Below are 15,869 nucleotides of genomic sequence, written 5' to 3' on the forward strand. Positions count from 1 at the left end.
TTAGCGATAAAAACCGGAATTTTACCCCCTGTCCATATAACTAGCGTTTAGACAACTGAAGATGCACGGGCCGGATTTTTACCCCCGGAATTTTACCCCCGGATTTTTACCCCCCGGAATTTTACCCCCAGAATTTTACCCCCGGATTTTTACCCCCGGATTTTTACCCCCCGGAATTTTACCCCCAGAATTTTACCCCCGGAATTTACCCCCTGGCCGATTTTAGAAATTGAATGATTGATTTTCTTATTTCTGTTTTTAATTAATTGTAAACATGCCATTATTTAGTAGCCTATCTTTATTCATTTATTTTGTAATCTCAACTAAGTAAACAGAATTCGCTGTTTTATTTTGATCATATTAACCAACAGTTGGCTTCAAAGATCAAATCCTGACACTCAAATCTCAAAATTAAAATTAAAGACCTGTTCGATTAGTTAATGTTACAAATAAATTAAGATAGGCTACTTAATAATAAAATGTTAACTATTAAATTAAAACTGAATGAAGAAAATTAATCATTCTCACTAATTTATATATCTGGCCAGGGGGTAAAATTCCGGGGGTAAAAATCCGGGCCGTACATTCTAGGTTTTTATAATTTGATTTGTTCTGATTAAATTCACAACCGTGAAAATATATGTTTAATTCCGCGTTTAATCCATCGAGCTGATGTCGCGAAACTCAAAAGTTCGCGGCCGGAATTTTACCCCCTGGTTTGTGACGTCACGTTTGCCCAGGGGGGAAAATTCCAGGGGGATAAAAATCCGCTACCCCATAAATGCTAGGCTAGGCTTGGTCGCCAGGTGTGCTTGTATGTTTGTATGCTTGCACAAAGATCTCGAAAACGGCTTCGACTATTTCCTTCAAATGTTGTTAATAATAATTTATTTCTAGCCTAAAATGATTTTTCTGCAATTAAAACTGCCAACAAAAATCTAACTACGTCTATTTAGTAGGTACCTTAAACCAAAAATAGTAGGCTACCTCTACCTGAACTGAGTTATGAAAATGCTTGAATTTGGTCTTCTTTTAGCACCTACTTCGTTCAATTTAGTACCTTCAATAAAAACTATCGTGCCTCTCATTGAATTTTTTGACCATGTCCTTGTGTTTGAATTCGATCAAACGACCTGTGGACTAAATATTGGCATAATTCGTTTGTACAAATTTTGTAATCCCCTAGCCAGTGACAAGGTCGTCTCTATAGGTGATGTCTATCTTGTGTATTCTAAGGTCTATGGTTTAGCATAAAAGAAAATCCTTATAACCTTAGTACTGTAACTATTTATTAAATTTAAAACATAGATGGATTGTAATCTCTGCGCTCGAGCCTTTGAACGGCAACAACTGATCTTAGATGTACTGCACAGTTAGTGTCTCAGTTATTGAAGGCATTAACATTTTGTTAACATTGTAGTTGGTGTTCATGCCGTGCATCTGTACCCGAGTTTCGTTAATGACTTATTGTATTGTGCATTTGTTATGGTTGGTCAGGTCAAACAAAAGTATAAAAATATTCAATTTTATTACTATAATCAGTGTCAAAATTTTGGCGGTTTTAGAGGAGGTCCCTCTACCACTTTTTCTGTCTATTTTTCAGCTGATTGCCGTTTTGACAAAATATCAGTTCTCAGCTGTTGGCTGTTGAGCTAAAGCTATGTTAGGATCAAGCAAGGCCACACTAAAAAACTTTTTTTAATGTGGCCTTGGATCAAGACGTGGAGGGAATAGATAAAAAAATCGCATACAACATTTTGTAAACGGAGTATATATATAAATTTTGATTGTTCAAGAATTAATAATTTATGCATGTTTTCTGAGGAGCTAGGTAAAATTATGACAAAGTATTAAAACTGTTAACTGTTCAAAACTATCCTTTTTTGAGTCTCATGTACAACTTCAGAGGCAACAGTAATAGCTATTATTTATGGTAGCTATAAATAATAAATATGGTATAAATATTATATAATTTCTTGATCAGCATTGTACGTGTTATTAAATTTGCGGAAAGTAAATATATATATGGCTAAAACAGTTAGTAACAGGACTTGGATCTTGATTAGGCCTAAAAGGGACATTTTATTTTAATCGTAGATTTTGGAAATTGAATCAAGCAGACTTCTTATCCTAGAAACCTGTTTTGTTGATAAGTTTGCAGTAGCCTATTTGGGCTTATCATATCTTAAATATACAAATACAGCAAATACAGTTTTTTTGTGTAGGGCTATGTTAAAATGACAGCAAAATACATCATGGGTTTGACAATTCATTGGTCGATATAATTAGCCTACAAACGTATTAGGGAAAACGTGCCCACCTATCTGAATTTCCCATCCATCTACATAAGCAGTTTAGTGATGGTAATTTGCGCAATCGCCGCTTAAGTCGCTAGCACCCAGTGAAGAACTAAATTGGTGTCTTTTAATTTTAAATATCCACCGATAACTTTAAAGTCATTTGATTAGTTTCATAACTAACTATCCAGCCACAAGGAAAAGCAAGATATTCCTGAACTGCAACAGCGTACAACTAAGAAAGAACACCAACCAACCGCATTTGGAGGACTCCAAGCACTAAGCAGGGGCCTTCCACTGCAGTGGCAAAACATCACAAAAAAATTATAGTCAACTTATTAGCAAACTTCTATTTGTTTTGAAATAAATTTCGGTAGGCTATACTAATTGGGGCTTATATGTGAAGTCTTTAAACATAAATTACTTTCGTAGTCTACTTTCAATAAATGCGTACTTTCAAAAATGCATGTAAAAATCTGGCAAAGAACATGTTTTTTACAAACATGATATTTTTGTCTTTTGGAGCGGGACAGAGGGTTTGACAAAAAACTAATATTTTTCAGGAAAGTTTCACATCAAGAGTTCATTCAAGTATGCGACTCTCGAAAGTTTAGATCCGTATTAGCATAGATTAAAAGAAGTAGACATGGTATTAGCTAATAAATTATTTTATGGAAATTTCCATATCTCCAAATTATTTTGTTCTTTGACAATTATATTAGGAACAAAAAAGATATGTATCCACTTTTCCAAAATCATTTTTAAAAAATACTGACTTCAAGTGATATTTAGTAAATAGTTGTTGTCTTGTGAATTGTAGATTGAATTTGTAGTTGTAATTTTAACTATTTAATTAGGCTATAACAATAATGTGAGCAGTATTCCTACTTTATAACTTAAAGAGCGAGGGGGGGGGGGGAATGTGAAGGAAAAAATTATAAAAACTAAAACAAAAATCTTGTTCAAAATATTGTATTCACCTGCATACAAAAATTAGTACAAAATACATTATGTTTGGCGCTTAAAACTATCAGTCTTAACAAATTAATCTGACCAAAGTTTGAATTTACACTTAGCTTAAACGAACTTTTACAAATGTATAGATAAACCTTGTTATACTATCACTGTCTCTGCGTTCAGAGATAAAACTAAGTCAATAAGGGGCAAAGTCACTAAACTTAGCCCTGAGAGTCTAATTGACAAATATTTATCACACTCTAAAACATGTTAAAAGCGTAACTACTAACACAAATTGAGAAGTTATGACATACAGATCAAAATTAAATCACACAGCAAAATATTTTGAGTTTTGGTACATAAAAACACTACACACAATACAATTTACTGAAATTCTGGGCAGAAAATGCTAAGAGTATTTACACAAAACATATTTTTGTAAAAAAAATAGCAATAAAAAATAAATATTCTACTAAGAGTAATGTACGCATTAGACGTAAAGATTACTCAGATATCAGACATTCTTATCTGGATTTACAGAATAAAAATACAAAGTGAAATAACTAAATTATACATTCATATATTTTTTTTTTAGATATTTATAGAGTTCAATGTATAATTTGTATCAGAAACAAAAATGGAAGAAAGCTAAAATTTAAGTTTAAGATTTGCCAATTATCGAGAAAACAATACAATTACAATTGCAATAAGAGTTAAAACTAAAATTGAATACGAAACTGCAGAAACAAACTTAATCGATTCAGTAGTCAATGAAAAAATTTATAGGTGCTAAATATAGTTCTGTATTTTGAGTTATAGATTATGAACTTCAACAACAAAAGAGGTACCTTTTTCTCAGTTTTTATGACTACATTGATGACATAGTTCAGTATGTTAATTTATTCTAGATATCTACTACATTGTCTATGTTTAATTAATTAGGTTATGCCATTGGTTGGTTGAGCAATTGCAGAAGTAAAAAAAAGATCTTTAGATTGTTTTATAAGTTGACATAGCATGGTGGTAACTTAGTTCAAAATGACTTATAGCATTGTTATACACGGCCTACTGTAATAGTATATTTTATAAGAAGAGTAGAAAGTGAGTCATTAAATGTTTAAAGTGCTCGATCTTGCACTTCAAACATAATGGTCTCAAATATGTAATGACACTCTTTCACTCATGTTTTGAACTCATGTTGTTTCGCTACACTACAATAACTAATTATTTTTTAAATTTAAAACAGACATTGGAATATTTATTTATTACAGTTAGGATTTTTTTTAGGTTAAGTATACTATTTAAAACCGTGTTCCCACGTCCATTTCAGTTGATGGAACAATAAAAAATGTTTGTAATGTCCGGAAAATTAAACAAGATTTTAAACATTTTTTTGCAAAGTAAGTTAAACAATATAATGATGAATTTTTGATGGCGATAAAAATATATAACGAAAACAGGTGATTTCACAGTAGTGTAGCAAAAAATAGACTTGGAAAAATTTTTTGTACAACTACTAGGGTATTTCGTTTAAAAATTAAACATCTTCCAAACAGCTGTAATAAAGATCTTTAAACAGATATTACTTCTTGATACAAATGAGATTGCGTATTTGGTTAAAAACACCACTTAATTTTACAATTTATTAGTTAGTGGAATGATTTAAAACAATTGGCACAATAATGGGTACATGAGTAAAATCCTATCGATTAATGAGAATTGCCTGTTACAATGGCTGCTTTATGACTTACAATACTTAGTATTTACACAGTATCTACATTATTTACAATATTTACAATTAGGGAGATATACATCTCTCAGATCATCAGGTTATCTTAGATTTTTGACAGTCTAGTAAAGCTCTGGCCTCACAAAATATAAATCTAAGAATCTTGAAATTTGAGTCTAAAAAAGTTGTATTTTCATGACTCACCGATAAACGTGATATCGAACAATGAACTGCATCATTCAAAAGTGGTTAGCACAGATCAAAGTAAAACCAAAACTAGATCACATTTTATTTTTAAAGTTCAAAGTAATAAAACCTCAGATTCCTCCACATGATAAGAATGCTCTTTGGTTTTCCATTACATTCATTCTCAAAACACTTACACAGTTTCTTTATAATCTTAAAAAAATGAAGATTCTGATGCGTGGAAGTCATGACATTAAAAGTTCTCGTATTTCTAAAGCTATTCAAATTTTACCAGGTCGTTGTTTAGGTTACATAGCTACCATTGCAGCTCCGTTCTGCTTCTCTGGAGAGGTTTTTTTAGGTTTAGTTTCTTCTATCATAGATTCAATCATCAAAGTAGTGTTATTAGCTGGAGAAGTAAGCCCTTCTTTCCCATTCACCTTCTCAGACGACTCGGTTATGTAATGCACTTCACCGTTCTTTAGCTGCACATTTTTCAAAACTTCGTGATTCCTAGAGTCACTACTGATTTTCGGGAGACGCCCGAAGATGGACTTCAGATCTTCACCCTTCTCTGGAGGGTGGGGGAGGGCGTAAACCAGCTGTTTCCAAAACCACGGAGTTTCCCACTTGAGGTAGGTGTTCATCTGAAGGTAAGCCTTGAGGCCCTCGTCTAGATCGGCAGATGAACCTACGTCCTCGTAAACGATTACGATGACTTTAGAAGTTCCACTCTCCAATGCTTCAGCGTGAGCCGTTTTGAACTCGACAGTTCCCCACACACTGTTCAAGAAGTTCGGAGACAGCACGACAATAGTCCTCCGAGAGCTTTGAACCGATTTCAAAATTTGTTCTTGGATGCCATCGCCGGGAACCCAGTCTCTGTAGTGTAAACACAGTTTAAAACTCTTCTCGCCTTCCAAGAAAGGAACTAGCTTCTGGACAACAAAATCATGGTCTTCGTTGGCGTAGCTGACAAAAGCGTCGTACTTCTTGTTTTTGTCATAGTCCGGATTGGACACCAGCCACTGAAGTGCCTTCCATTCGCTCGAGTAACAGTAAACGTGAATTTCTGTTCGGTAACGGTAGTAAAGTGTGGTTACCAGTGCGACAACAAAGCATAAAATTGCAACAAGAATGCAACCAAAGATGATCAAGCTTGCTTTCTCAGTACACAGCTCGCTTTCAAGCACTTTATCTACTGAACGTCCATCTGCGCAGGTTACGTTGTAGCTTACCTGAAAAGTAAAAATATGAATTAGTAATTATTTACTATTTAAATCTACTCTATTACTATTATTACTTTTATCATTATCAGTCGCAATTAATATGGTGGTGCAAAAGGGTATAATTTTGCTTTAACCAAAATATGAGTGAAGTTGGTTATGCTTTGTGTTGTTATTGACCAAGACCAGCTGTTTCATTAACAGGTCATCCGTGAATATATCTTAAAATTGCTACAAAGTTTCTGATGATTTTCTGCAATTGCAGCTATTCCTTGTTCATTACTTATGATTGTGACAAAACTGTTGATGATTTCTCATGATCACGGCAAAACAGGTTATACAGTAATGTCTTTCGATCGCAGCAACATGCACTCATTTTCCTGATGATCATGTCAACCCCTTTGATTATTTTCACGATTGGGGAAACAAAATTGTGATTATATACCACAATATTGACAACACCTGTGATGATTTCACATGATCGCGGCAACATTGGTGATCACCTCAACACACGTGACTATTTTTGTGATCGCGGTTAAATTTGTGATGATTTTTGACTAATCATTTCTTGTGATCGCGGCAACTTCCGTTATTCGTGTTAGTTTCCCTCTAGAAAATCGCAAAGACAATTTTCTACTAAATATGCAAAACGAGAAAAATTCGGGCCAATTTTTGGCTACTATTCAAAAATTTAGTTTCCAGATTCTTTACAAAATTCACAGATTTTTCCCCTGTTATAAAATTTTACCAACAATTCCCGGTTTACAGGTCGGCTGGACACCCTTGTAATTCAACCATAAGTGAACCTCCTGCACTTTGAGTAAAATCGTCCACCATGAACAGTATGATCCCAAACTAACTTAAGCTTTTCTCTATAGTTTCGAATCAAGACTTGCTTTTTTTACTACCATCAATGATTCAAAAGGTCAAACCTTCGACATAGCTGGGATGTACTTAACCAATATTTACTCACTGACAACTTTGCTTTAGCAGAGTTCAAACTCCAAGTGGAATCAAATAAATAAATGAAAATAACAACCAAAGAGAATGTTCCAACACTAAAATTATAGTGTAGGCTACAGATAAATCACGACACATAGAGAGTTTGTTTGTTAGTTTGTTTGATTTATGATTACAATATTTAATGTTACATCAGAGTTTTCAGGGGTTTCTGCCTCTACAAGCCAGTAGTAATTTATTGAAAGCAAAGTAATCAAGGACAGCTATTTTGAACCATTAAAAAATACCCAGGATCAAACTGGTGACCAACAGATAATAAGATAAGCGATATAACTAAGCACCCAGATACACAGCTATTTAAGTTGATGAAATATTCTAAAGACACTAGGATTTGTCTTCATTCTACTAAACAAACAAACTTATCAGGACCTCAAGTTTAATTCATCAATATTTTTGGACTTTTATAGTACTTTAATTGCGTTAAAATAAAGTTTACCAACGACCGTTTTTTAAAGTAGCCGTTTCAGTACAGTTGTTAGAATTGAAAAGTATCTCATAACAGCATAGTTTTACTCATAACAACACGGGTAACGGACCAATGAGGTTCAAGGATTGAGAGAGGAGAAGCAAAATTGTAATGATTCAAAACTAAACTAATCAGCTGTTCAGGCCAATTTAATTGTTGATTGGTACAATTAGTATTTGATCCAATGTTTTGTTGCATCACTGTCAGTGGCAATTAGAGGTTATAAACAAAAACATAACCTCTCTTAGAAGTTATGAGTAGTGATTTTTAGTAATTAAAACACCGTCGTAGGTAAAGTAGCCGTGTCGTTAACACTATCTTTACGCAATCGTTGCGTAAACCACTGTAACAACATGAGTAGAAAACTTAAGGTACGAGCCTTGGCAAGTGCCTTAAAAACTTCTACGGAGTGCCGTTAACACTTTTTACGCGAGTTGCGTACACTACTTTACCTTCGACAGTGTTTTATTTACTAAATATCACTACCCATAACTTCTAAGAGAGGTTATGTTTTCATTTATAACCTCTCATTGTCACTGACAGTGATGCAACAAACATGTACCAAACACTAATTGCACCACTCAACAATTAAATTGGCCTGAACAGCTGATTAGTTGATGTTTGAATCATTACAATTTTACTTCTTCTCTCTCAATCCTTGAACCTCATTGGTTCAACGTTACCAGTGTTGTTATGAGTAAAAATATGCTGTTATGAAAGAAAACAATGCTGTTATGTGAAACTTTTCAATTCTTAGAACTGAACTGAAACAGCTACCTTAGAAAAACAGTCGTAGGTAAAAGAATTATTCCAACATTATCATGAAAGTGTTTACTTTTGGTACTCGTACCGTGATTAAAACTTTCCAAAGGGCATATAAGGTTTATACACTAAGCAATGCAAAGCTGGTCTATTATAAGTTATGTTTTTGTGTAGGAACAAAAAGAAAAATGCAAAAAAAAATACAAATGATAACTTAATCAGGATGGAAAATACCAAGTCGAGGATAATTTTTGTTTTGTTTGAAGTTATAATATTATCAACCAATAAAACATACAATTTTCATTACAAAATATTATATCGAAAAGAAACACTTGCAGTCACAAGAATTATTGATAAAACATGACAAAGAGCAAGGGAAAATAAAATAAGAGTAAGTGAAAACGAGCTGATTGTTTTAACCCTAAACCAAGAACTTAGGCTAAAGATTTTACAGGCTTATCAATACGTAACATAACTACTATTTGGTTACGAAAGGTCAACTGAGTTCAGTTTTCAACCAAAGCTAGTGACTTTTCTCAAGATGTTTACCACTCAGTGACCCCTATTTGTGAATCAAAGAATTTAATTTCAGAACTACCTTTTTATAGCTTTTCTTGACTAGTTGTATGAAAGGCAAAGCATCACAGTCGCATGTCCAAGGGTTGTTGTGCAATGACAAATACATCAGTTCTGGAGCTGACTCTAGCTGTGTGATTGTCTCTGAGGCTAGTCCAGTCAAGTTGTTGTTGCTCAGGTCCAACACCTGCATCACAGATCGGTTCAAGGTTAACATTTAGAATTATATGATAAAAGCTACCCACAATACAAGAAGACAAGAACAAGATCGCAAATGATTTGCATAAATTTGTTGAACATGCGAACAGAATTTTATCTAAGGAGATGTGAATAGTAGAACCATTGAGTATGCACGTATACTCAGTGTATTTGTATACATGGTAGAACCATTAACGATTCTTACAAAAAGAAGATAGTTGAATCAGCCACAATGAGTGTCAAAAATATATTTTCTGTCAATCGGCGTGTTCGACAGCAATCAGAATTTACGTCAGCACACTCTGCAGGTGGCTCAATGCTTCATCAATATTAATTCTCAAAAAATGTACAACGACTTTTGAACATGAAGATGTTAAAAATGAAGAAAATTATACATTTTCGATGCCACAAGAGGTGTTCAAGATGCTTTTTCACAGATGACACATGAATTAAATTAATAAGATGAAATAAATTTACATGGATTTAAAAAAAGTTATTTTGTTTTATCAACACAATATGTATATCTGTACTTAATCTAAAAAAGGCCTAAAATTATGTGTACTTTTCTTATAGTAATGTAAAAAGAAGCAGAACAGGGGTTGTTTGCAATCCTACTAAACTAACTAAATCCGTCTTACCATTCAAACTGGACACCGTTTATTTAATGTGGGTCATAAAAACCAGCTAAACCACATTAGTAGCATATGAATTGTACACATACAGGAATCTAACTTGCACATGTACCTCAGAGCAACACTCATCACAGCAAAGCCATGGTCAACTCAGCTACTGTGCCACGCCACCGTTGGCCAACCGGAATGAGTGCCACTAAAGACTAAATGATATACTAATGCTCGCAAGTGAGACTCAACGAATTACTTAACGCCAGTAAGTTAGTACAGGAGAGTCCCGCAAACTCGGCGTAATGTGGACTGGAAGGGTGCCGAGTTTGTGAAATGCCGGGTTATCAAGAACTAGGGTTAAAGATAAAAACACTATAATTTTTAACCGCCTTTTTTATTTATATTTATATTACAAGTCAGTATTAAGTCATCAGATATAGTACAACAAATCCTTGGTACGAGTTGTGAATGATTTGACTCGAGCTGGCTTGAGTCCATGTTTAACTCGGACTCAAAAATCACAAATTTTCTGTGCCAGGTGATGGCCGAGTTATCCAGACTGCCGGGTTATCGAGTGCCGAGTTTGCGGGACTCTACTGTAGTACATTTACTGTACCTGAATTGCCATATAGTAGTATAGAAAATGTAATGTGATAAAATATTTTTACCTAACCCGCCATGTTAAACTTCCCTATCCCAAGCGTGATGTATATAACTTCGTTACCTCTCGAGTGATGTAAAGTTGAAAAAAACTCCCTCTGTGATGTAATGAAACCCATTTAAATAACATTGAGTGCTTAACTTAAAAAATATACCTCTATGGAGCCAACGACGTTCAATTCAGCTAGAAATCAGCTGTGCACTTGAATTTTATTGTTATGTTTTGAAGAATTTTCCTAACCTAGCTTTTGTTTGTAAATAAACGTTACTGTTAGGAGATGAGTGAAATGGATAATGAAAAATATTGTTCGTAACCTCCTGTATATTGTCGGGTCAGGTAAAATCTTGTACGTTACACGTTACGCAAGAGCGTGTTTACATCACTTCGGTAAATTATGCAACTCGCTTCCGCTCGTTGCACAACATTCACCTGCGTGATGTAAAAACGCTCTTACTACACTTGTAAGGTAAATAGCTATTTCACAATTTCAGTAGAAATAAAGTTACATTGATCAATGAGACTAAGCATTTTTACATATGATCATAAAACATTTAGCCTACCTTAATTCTTGGAGAAATTCCAGTCATGTTGAACTCTGTGAGATTGTTATGAGCCAAATACAGGTGTGTCAGATTCTCATAGCCTCTTCCGTTCGGCAGTTTGAAACTGTGCAACTGGTTGCCTTCCAAGTTCAGTTCAGAATGGTCAGTGTTGGGAATCAGAGGTAGTGAAATTGGGAGGTTTGTCAATCCTTGGTGCTCACAATTGAAAACATTGCCTCTATCTAGAGGTCTGTAAAGGCAACTACAATTGGCAGGACAAGTAAGAGAAGAGCCGAGTGTTTTCAATTCACACATCAGCCTGTCCTGAGGAACGAAAGCTAGAGGTTGCTTCTCCAACGTCATGGGTTCAAAGCACTTCAAATTTTGGGAGGGAATATTGAAAAGATACTGAATTTCGGGGGAAAGCCCGTTTTGCAAAAATTGAACAAAAGGCAGAAGAAGGCAGTTGCAGTTGAAAGGATTGTTGTCGAGCTTGACTTTATGCTGTTTGACCCTGTCTCGCTCAAAGGATGTGGTGTAGTTCTGAAGGTGATTGTTAGCCACCAGTAGGAACTCCCAGAAGTTCACCAGAGAGATCTTGTTGTTGGAAAGATCTATCATCACCTCGTTGCTGAGAAAGTCCAACTCTGAGATCTGAAAATAGATTGTCAACATGAAGATAGGAATACAATAATGCTTAGATATACACACAGTACAAATCTCTAGGATTTAGTTGTATGGATCAAAATAAAAGAAAAATCTGTAATGAAAACTGAGAACACCTTCAGTAGTTACGGCAAGATAGAGAACATATTCCATAGTAACAATTAAATCATGAACATAATCCACAACCACAATTTCGGCAAGTCACGGTAAAATCAAGAACATCTTCTGCAGTCACAGCAAACTTCATAAAATCTACTTCAGTAGTCGCGGTGAAATCATGAAAATCTTCCGCGGTCAGTGTAAAATTGGGTACATATCCAAGGCGAAATTTTATACATCTTCCGTGGTCAAGGTAAAATTGAGAACACCTTCAGTAGGCAAGGCAAGATAGAGAACATATTGAAATCATGAACATAACCCACCACCACGATCTTGGCAAAACCATTTACATCTTCCGCGGTCACGGTAAAATCAAGAATTAACATACTCTGCAGTCACAGAAAACTTTATAACGTCTTCAGTAGTCCCAATGAAATCATGAAGGTCTTCCGCGGTCTGTGTACAATCGAGTAGGCCTACATCATCCGCAATCACAATGAGGTGCCCGAACTGTAACCTAGCCTATATAATGTGATTTGTACCTTTTGATGTTTATATTTTTATCTTTCCGAATGAGAGGTACTGGAACTCCGTTCCGCTGTCTCCCCCCCCCCCTCCAAATCATGCACTGGTTTTAAGTATACTTATATTATTCTAAGAGGTAAGTTTATTTGTAAAATAAAGCACTTCATTCATTCGTTCGTTCATTCATTCATTCCTCTATTTGAAATAAGGGTATAATAAATCTGATAACGCAGGTTCTCACCGTAACTTTCTGGAAGCGGTTGAAGGACAAGTTGAGAGTTTTCAAGTTGGTAAAGAGCAGTCTCCAGTCTCCGTAGATCTCTGTCAGGGAGTTATTGGCCAGCTGGAGATGCTCCAGTTGTTTGCAGTTGTCCAACACCGAGTACGTCCCATAGTCATCAAGCTGCAAAGTCTGCGCTAGAGTCGTCAACTGATTGTCGGAAATGTTCAGAGACCTCAGCTTGTCCAGAGTCTTGAACTGATCCCCTCGAATGTCCCTCAGTTTGTTGAACCTCAGGTCCAGAAACTCCAGGTTTTTCAGTTGGAGGAAAAGATTTCTGAAACAGTAATATAGAAATAGGATATGTGCATGCTCTAGCTATTGCTAAAATGGTGACTTATGTATTACAGACAGATAGTACAGACAGACTAACAGACTTGAGATTTTACATTTGTAGGAACCATCAAACAGTCAAATATAAATAGATTGTGGCTACAGCTATTGCTAAAACAACAGAATCAATTCGTAGTAGTCGTTAAAAAAGTGCAGCAATTGACAACCCTTCAATGCAAATGTTTCAGGTATCGAAAAGGAAGTTGAACGCAAGTTGTTCAGAACACAATGCTCCTGGTGGTGAACTATAGAACTTGGTATCTTTAGTGGATACCACAAAACACCGTGTTTGCTATTTGTACCTAGAACTACTTAAGACTGGGACACGTCAGTCCCGCTTAACTGAAGATTAACTCGCAAACCCGTCATTACAAATTAATTTTTCTTCCTACCACTGCATGGAAATAAGTTTAGTAAAGGTATCTAAACCACTATTATTTTATGCATGGAAATGATTACATTGCCACACTTTTAGCTACAGTTTTCAAACTGCATTGATACACAACAAGATTTTTTTTAAATAGTTTATATATTTTCTTTCTATTCAAATTTATTGTTGTTAGGGGTATGGTGTTGAGTACATTAGCTATAAATGACAAATAAAAGGAAAATATCTACGTTCAGTCTCCGTTTTAATTTGTAGCCCTCTCATAGCGTGGTTCTTTTAAATTCAGCACCCTCCTTGTCCATATTTTGTCGAGTTCTTAGAAGGTACCTACTGTGCCAATGCGGGTGGATTAACACAGGAACATTACAAACTATTCCTCTGAGGAAAGTTGTAAAAAATATTGGCAAATCAATTTATATAACTTGTTTTTAAAATAATTTAAAGAGTTTTTGAGAGGAAAATGTCAGCTTTCAGAACCTGGCAGATGAAACATCTGACCACAGGATAAAACATTTATATTTATAGTTTACTACAGGGTCCAAGACTGATACAAATTAAATCAGCTATATTACTCTGGCTTAATTGTATTGCTGCAACTGGAGTAATTGGCAAAGAAGAATATGTAATAGGCCAAGTAAAAATTGTAAAACTTGAAAAACTGATAGAAATAAAATGAGGATTCTATTATTTGATCGTTTTGACATTGACCTACGTAATGTTAATCATTAACCCTTCGTTTTGAAATACCTAATGACAGTATCATACAAGATAAGTTACTTACGATGGTAAATCCGCTATCTGATTGTAATACAGCTTCAATGTTTTCAGTCTACCGGTTCTACTGAATAGTCCTCCTGGTAAACTTGTGATTTTATTTTGACTTAGATCAAGATATTCAAGATTTTCCAAATCTAGAAAAATCTTATCAGGTAATGTGGTGAGCAAATTGCGATTCAAGTGCAAATCCACTACGTTGATGGATCCAGAGAACATGTCTTCAGGTAAAGATGTAATCTTGGATCCGCTCAGTCTGACTGTCTTGATCTTTGTGAGGTTCGCCAAAAATCCCGGAGGTAAGTGAATTGGTCTTTTATTTTCATGCATTTGAAACTCTTTCAATTCGGTGTTCCTTGACAATAGCCCTTGAGGCAAACTAATGAATGCGTTGCCATACAAATTCAGATGTGTCAGTTTAAGCAAATCGGAAAAGAGATCCGGCCTGATGGTTTCCATCTGGTTTGAATTTAAATCTAGAGTCTCGAGATTCGGCACACCTGAGAAAACAGGCCTGGTAAGGTTATTGAGCCTGTTTAACCACAGATTCAAGAGTCTCAAACGATCCAAATTCTTGAAAATTCCCGGCGGCAAATACGTCAAGTTGTTGCCTCCGAGTTCCAGTACTTCCAGTTTCGGTGTAAAGTAAAATATTTCTTTAGGCAAGTCAACGTAATTGAACTTCATATCTAGAAAAGTAAGATTCCCCATGTCTTCAAATATGTCGCCTGGCAAAGAAGTGAGTCCGTTATTGCCTAAACTCAGATTCGTCACGTAGTTAAGCTTTTCCATGTGCTTTTTCTTCAGTGTGTTGTTATAGCTATTATAGGATTGAATTTGAAGATTTTTGATTCTCTTGATTCCGAAGCTGGACATCAATTCACTAATAGAGATGTTTGGTAGTTTAGGGCAATGACGGAGGTAGAAGTTGTCCACATCGCCAATCTGAAGACTCGGTAAGATTGAGAAATCTGGGTCGTTGGTTGTTGTACATTGGAGCTGTACACTTGGGGATGAATTGAGATCAATCTGTAGAGCGAGCTTGGGATCCAGCTGAGGGCAGAAGATTTCAAACTGTGTCGGAGACTGGTTGGAGCAACTGCATGGGCTGGCAGATGATGACAAGTTGGCACAATTGAAGTGACCAGTGGATATTGTTGAAACAGCTGATACCAGCAGTGCCAACAGTATTATCAGGTCTGCCATCCTGCAACAAACAAATACCACAATTATTATTGACTTTGTTTATTTACGAGAATGTTTAGTACAGTAGTAAAATGTGGTAGAATAAGGCTAAGCTATACCTCTCGCCACCCTAAGTTGAGGCAGCCCAGACGGACGGGCAGGGTCATTATCGGCCGGTCCCGCCCGACCCTTTATAATCCGATTAGTGACACTTCCGTGAACGCTCTAGTTCCATAATTGTCATTAACAAAGTTAAAAACCGATGTATAAACATAGTCTTTTACATTAATAACGTCGATTTAACAAACATTTCCGTTTTTGTCCCATCAAAATCGGACAATGTTTACGGTTTGTGAGCTAAACAAAGTAGTGTAGA

At 35.4% G+C, this 15,869-nt stretch overlaps 1 protein-coding gene across 1 annotated transcript in view; it reads right to left on the reverse strand.

Annotated features, from left to right (window-relative positions):
* Nucleotides 1–3,253: 3,253 nt before the first annotated feature.
* LOC128989598 (protein toll-like) overlaps nucleotides 3,254–15,869 on the reverse strand; it is a 41,989-nt gene continuing 29,373 nt past the window's right edge. The window contains exons 2-6 of the mRNA XM_054411531.1: nucleotides 14,316–15,515; nucleotides 12,775–13,090; nucleotides 11,262–11,897; nucleotides 9,242–9,406; nucleotides 3,254–6,407 (exon numbers count right to left, since the gene is read on the reverse strand). Of these exons, the coding sequence (XP_054267506.1) occupies nucleotides 5,478–6,407; nucleotides 9,242–9,406; nucleotides 11,262–11,897; nucleotides 12,775–13,090; nucleotides 14,316–15,514 (3,246 nt within the window). The 5' untranslated portion in view covers nucleotide 15,515 and the 3' untranslated portion in view covers nucleotides 3,254–5,477. The remainder of the gene's footprint in view (nucleotides 6,408–9,241; nucleotides 9,407–11,261; nucleotides 11,898–12,774; nucleotides 13,091–14,315; nucleotides 15,516–15,869) is intronic.

Source organism: Macrosteles quadrilineatus, unplaced genomic scaffold (genome assembly GCF_028750875.1).
Source record: "Macrosteles quadrilineatus isolate MER2022 unplaced genomic scaffold, UCM_ALF_1.0 Scaffold_3__2_contigs__length_128488019, whole genome shotgun sequence".
Classification (NCBI taxonomy): domain Eukaryota; kingdom Metazoa; phylum Arthropoda; class Insecta; order Hemiptera; family Cicadellidae; genus Macrosteles; species Macrosteles quadrilineatus.